Here is a 6000-nt window from a genome sequence, read left to right on the forward strand (position 1 = left end):
AAAAACAATTTTACAAAAGGTGCGTTTCAGTTACAACAGTTATTATTGGTCAATTAATCAACCGGAAGACAGACACACACACAAACGCAATCTACAAAAATACTTAGAAAGTGGGGAAAAAAGTGGAACAAAAAGACTTTCTGACACAGGTTAAGCATTCACCCATATTTCATGACATGATCAGTTCATTTGTTTACAAACATTAGAATTACTTCATTTATGTAAGCACCAACTGATATATTTATATAAAAGATATTTTGTACTAAATACAAGTCTATCCATCCATTATCTGTAGCCGCTTATCCTGTCTTACAGGGTCGCAGGCAAGCTGGAGCCTATCCCAGCTAACTATGGGCGAGAGGCAGGGTACACCCTGGACAAGTCGCCAGGTAATACAAGTCTATGTAAAACAAATTGGAAATAAAAAACTATGTTTTGTTAACTTAATACCACATACCGATTATTTAAAAAAATTTTTTTTATAAAATAATCAACTGGGTGTCAATAATTGTGGAATGGTGTCAATAACTGTGGACAAAGGGGTTAATAATTGTGGAACATGTCAATAACTGTGGACAAAGGGGTTGATAACTGTGGACAAAGGGGTCATGTGATCAGTTACGCTAAGTAATTGGGAATCAACTCTTTTTTTTTTTTTTTGCAGTGGAAGTTTGAGTCATAATTCATGCACAATTTACATATTGAAAAAGTCTTTTTTTTACTTTTGCAATGACCAAAAGATCATCAAGGCGTCGATAATTGTAGCCGCCACTCTACTTATTGTAGATTGCATATTTATTATATTGTCAATTACATATATACACACACACACACACACACACACACACATTTGTATTATATTACATATACTCACTTTTTTCCCCACCCTGTATTTAAGACAGACACCAACTTCCATCCATCCATCCATTATCTGTAGCTGCTTATCCTGTTCTACAGGGTCACAGGCAAGCTGGAGCCTATCCCAGCTGACTATGGATGAGAGGCGGGGTACACCCTGGACAAGTCGCCAGGTCATCGCATAGAGACAAACAACCATTCACATTCACGGTCAATTTAGAGCCACCAATTAGCCTAACCTGCATGTTTTTGGACCGTGGGGGAAACCGGAGCACCCGGAGGAAACCCACGCAGACATGGGAAGAACAAGGCAACCCCACACAGAAAGGCCCTCGCCAGCTACTAGGCTCGAACCCAGGACCTTCTTGCTGTGAGGCTACAGTGCTAACCACTACACCACCGTGCCACCCAGAGACACATCCTTGGCCAATAAACATGATTCTCATTCTCATTCTGAAATCATATTAAAAGTTTCGTTGATACCCAGTATGACAATGTGACACTGTGGTTCTGGTTTCACATCTGGACTTATAGGAGAAGTGAACTTAAAGGCGGACATGATTGCGTAACCAGTAAAGGCAAATAAAAATTTCCCACTTCTTGATTTTGAGCTTCTTGAATATTCTTTTCAACTGCAAAGTGCATGTCATGCTGGCTGTTACTATGTAGATTTTAGGAGAAGTGATAGGGTATGTGGTTGTAAAAACGGTTTTGATAGACAAAAACAATGACAGCACTCTGTCTTTAATGCATCAACAATCACAGTTACTAGATTCTTACAAAAGTGCTGTATAATGATGGTTTTAGCTCGAAGGCTCATGTTTGTAGGCTAGCAGGTCCACTAGAGAGGTCATGGATCCAGTGTTCTGTAACTAGCCAGTGAGTGAAAAGCTGCAGACAGAACGCTTTGTTATTTACACTGTTTATGAAACACATTCATTCGAGTCAACACAAACAAGTTCTAACTCAAATTTACGCTAAAACACACACACACAGACCTATATATATATATATAAAATAAATTTTTTTTGAACTGGTCATCACCTGGTAGCGGAAGGAGCAGTGGTGTCTCGCTGAGTGCCATCCAGCCGCGACACGCCGCTACAAAAACACTGAGCTGCGACTCCCACCGGCCGCTGCGACTTTCCGGTTAATAACCCTCTGGTTAGCGCTCGACACAGGACGCTCATGGTGGCGCTGATAAGTGACTAGCGGAGACGCCAGGAAGCGCTCATTTAAATTCACTTTACAGCTGCACAGGTTGTGACGTTCGGCGCGTGCAGGCGACTCTGACGTACAACTGTTCTTACGTCATGACGTCGTACGTTAAAAATGACGCCCGACGCCTTGTATGCCTTCTGCTCGCACAGTTGCGTGGACTTGGTTTGGAAGAGGTGACGTTGAAAAGCATTTTAGAAATAGGATCAAGTGGAAATGGAAGACGATTTTTCTTAAAGTTTTTATTGGACACTGGGCTATATAGTAGGATATAGTGTAATTGGGCCTTAAGTAGGCATCAATCCTGTAGATGGCAGCAATGCAACTATTTGGATGCCGGCTGCCATAAAACTCCAAAGAAGAAGAAGAACGTATGCCTTCTTCATTATCGAATCAATACAGGAACATTGTAGAGTTTCAAACGTTAGTTTTTCAGCAAAAAATAAAACGTTACAGAAAAAAAAAGTTTGTATCTGAGCAGCATATTATATAATAAAAGACCACTTTTAAATTAAAAAAGAAAACATAATGAAGGCTCCTGGATTTTGGTGCAAAATTAAGAAGTGAGTCTGACGCTGGTTCTGGAAGATGCTCAGTAAAACCTACCGCTCATTTTCTTATCAAACTGCACATGAGACTATTATCTCATCTCATTATCTCTAGCCGCTTTATCCTGTTCTACAGGGTCGCAGGCAAGCTGGAGCCTATCCCAGCTGACTACGGGCGAAAGGCGGGGTACACCCTGGACAAGTCGCCAGGTCATCACAGGGCTGACACATAGACACAGACAACCATTCACACTCACACCTACGGTCAATTTAGAGTCACCAGTTAACCTAACCTGCATGTCTTTGGACTGTGGGGGAAACCCATGCGGACACGGGGAGAACATGCAACCTCCGCACAGAAAGGCCCTCGCCGGCCACGGGGCTCGAACCCGAACCTTCTTGCTGTGAGGCGACAGCGCTAACCACTACACCACCGTGCCGCCCATGAGATGATGATTATTATTATTATTATTATTATTATGTGGCACGGTGGTGTAGTAGTTAGCGCTGTCACCTCGCAGCAAGAAGGTCCTGGGTTCGAGCCTGGTGGTCGGCGAGGGCCTTTCTGTGCGGAGTTTGCATGTGCTCCGCATGGGTTTCCTCAGGGTGCTCCGGTTTCTCCCCACAGTCCAAAGACATGCAGGTTAGGTTAATTGGTGACTCTAAATTGACCGTAGGTGTGAATGGGAGTGTGAATGGTTGTCTGTGTCTATGTGTCAGCCCTGTGATGACCTGCTGACTTGTCCAGGGTGTACCCCGCCTGTAGTCAGCTGGGATAGGCTCCAGCTTGCCTGCAACCCTGTAGAACAGGATAAAGCAGCTAGAGATAATGAGATGAGATGAGATATATATGGCAGCATGGTGGTGTAGTGGTTAGCACTGTTGCCTCACAGCAAGAAGGTCCTGGGTTCGCGGCCAGCGAGGGCCTTTCTGTGTGGAGCTTGCATGTTCTCCCCGTGTCTGTGAGGGTGTCCTCTGGGTGCTCCGGTTTCCCCCACAGTCGAGAGGCATGCAGGTTAGGCTAATTGGTGGTTCTAAATTGACTGTAGGTGTGAATGGTTGTCTGTGTCTATGTGTTAGCCCTGTGATGACCTGGCGACTTGTCCAGGGTGTACCCCGCCTCTCACCCATAGTCAGCTGGGATAGGCTACAGCTTGCCTGCGACCCTGTAGAACAGGATAAAGTGGCTACAGATAATGAGATGATATATATATATATATATATATATATATATATGAGTCGTACATGAGTTGATAGCCAATGAGACGCGTAGCGCCAAGTTGGCTATAAGCCATGTACAACAAGATCATTTCCACTTAGAATGTAGACAAGTGTTTTTCTCTACTCATGGTATATGAGCTGATAGCCTAGTAGTAGATTAGCCAATCAGAGCACACGATTTCTCATATCCAGTGAATGTGGATAGTATCCACATTCACTGGATATGAATGTGGATACTATAGAGCAGTATAGTAATATATAGTTTCCACATTCACTGGATATGAACAATCGTGTGCTCTGATTGGCTACTCTACTACTAGGCTATCAGCTCAGAGAAAAACAAAATGGCGGAGCGTGTTGCTGAACCAACCGAGGACAAAATAAAAAATCTACTCAAAAACAAAACCACAAAAATTGTGATCAAGTTTTTAAAAGAAACAGAAATAGCTAAAGGAATATAGTTTTTTCTCCCCAGTATGTCCGGTTAAACACTCCAGCCCAGTTGGTGGCGGTAATGCACTTTTAAGTTGGTTTGCCAATCACCAAAAAAACCTTGAAGAAGGACCCCCCCCCCCACCCCCCCCCCAAAAAAAAAAAAAAAAAAACAACAACAAAAAAAAAATAAATAAAAATGGAATAACAGTATTTGATGGTAGGAATGTATTTTTTTATTTTCCAAGAATTATTATAACATTTTTCACAAATTGCTCCTGTCATTTCACCAGTTTGTTTACATTCTAAGTGGAAATGATTTTGTTGGACGTTTTGTATAAAGTATTTATTTATCTACTTTGCAAAAAATAAAAATGCTCTGTTTCTCAAAATCCAGTGAATGTGGATATAATAAAACAGATCAGCTCATGTACGACTCGATTTTGTGGAATAACTGGTAAATATGGAGCCGGGCCTGTTTGTGGCATATTTAACAATTATTCCACGAAATCGGGTCGTACATGAGTTGACAGCCAACTCATAGCACCGAGTTGGCTATAAGCCATGTACGACAAGATCATTTCCACTTAGAATGTAAACAAACTGGTGAAATAACAGTATCAATTTGCGAAAAAAGCTAGAATAATTCTTGAAAAATTAAGATACAGTCTTACCATCAAATACTTTTATTGCATTGTTTTCAATTTTTTTGGTGTTTTGTTTTCGAGTAGAGTTTTTTTCGTCCTCAGCTGGTTCAGCAACATGCTCTGACATTTTGTTTTTTCTCTACTCACGGTATATGAGCTGATAACCTAGTATTGGAGTAGCCAATCAGAGTGCACGATTGCTCATATCTAGTGAGTGTGGATATAATTATATATATATATATATATATATATATATATATATATATATATATATATATATATATATATGAGAGAGAGAGAGATTATTTAGGGAGGATTTTTTTAAATGATGTTGTTGACAGCTTGGAAATATTGGTGGTTACACTGTATGTATAATTAACAATGAGAGTGCCTACCAATGGAAAACAATGGTGAAATCTGGCAAAAGTAGATGTGAAATGTCAGTCAATAAGTTTGTTGGTGATATCAAAATGGCTGTGAACTATGATGTTTTAGAACTGTATAAAATGAGAAATTCTGTCATTATTGAGGAATCACTCTGCAGACTGATTTGGTTTTTGCCGTTTGATTCAATAAAACTCTATTTTCTGCAACTCCTTGACCTTTGGCTTTTTTGAGGCGAACAAGTTTCCACGACACGATCATGGGCACAAACTCACCCAAACTGGACAGGTGAAGAAAAAAGGAATCAGCTGGTCTTTTTCCAGTCTTCAGCTGTCCAGTTTCAGTGCATCTGTGCCCATGATAGCCTCAGATTCTTGTTCTAGGTTGATAGGAAGAACAAGAATCTGATTCCAAAACCACAGCCATTATTATGGAATTGGTCACCCCTTTGCACATATAACAGCATCCACTCTTCTGGGAAGGCTTTCCACTAGTTTTTGGAATGTTGCTATGGGGATTAAGGAACATTCAGCCACAGGAGCATTCGTTAGCTTTTGTAGTGATGTCAGACAAGAAGGCCTGGCGTACACTTGGTGTTCCAGTTTATTCTAAACATGTACAAACCGGTTTGGGTTAAGCCCCTTAAATCCAGTGAAGGGAAATTGGACAGGTACAGTCTACAAAGACATCCT

General features: G+C 41.1%; 1 protein-coding gene across 4 annotated transcripts in view; it reads right to left on the bottom strand.

The window, feature by feature from the left end:
* Positions 1-2136, bottom strand: part of abhd11 (abhydrolase domain containing 11) — a 31468-nt gene extending 29332 nt beyond the window's left edge. For all 4 annotated transcript variants that reach the window (XM_060936197.1, XM_060936196.1, XM_060936195.1 and 1 more), the window contains exon 1: positions 1903-2136. In XM_060936197.1, the coding sequence (XP_060792180.1) occupies positions 1903-2048 (146 nt within the window). In that variant the 5' untranslated portion in view covers positions 2049-2136. The remainder of the gene's footprint in view (positions 1-1902) is intronic.
* Between the last annotated feature and the right edge of the window lie 3864 nt (positions 2137-6000).

Source organism: Neoarius graeffei, chromosome 12 (genome assembly GCF_027579695.1).
Source record: "Neoarius graeffei isolate fNeoGra1 chromosome 12, fNeoGra1.pri, whole genome shotgun sequence".
NCBI lineage: Eukaryota > Metazoa > Chordata > Actinopteri > Siluriformes > Ariidae > Neoarius > Neoarius graeffei.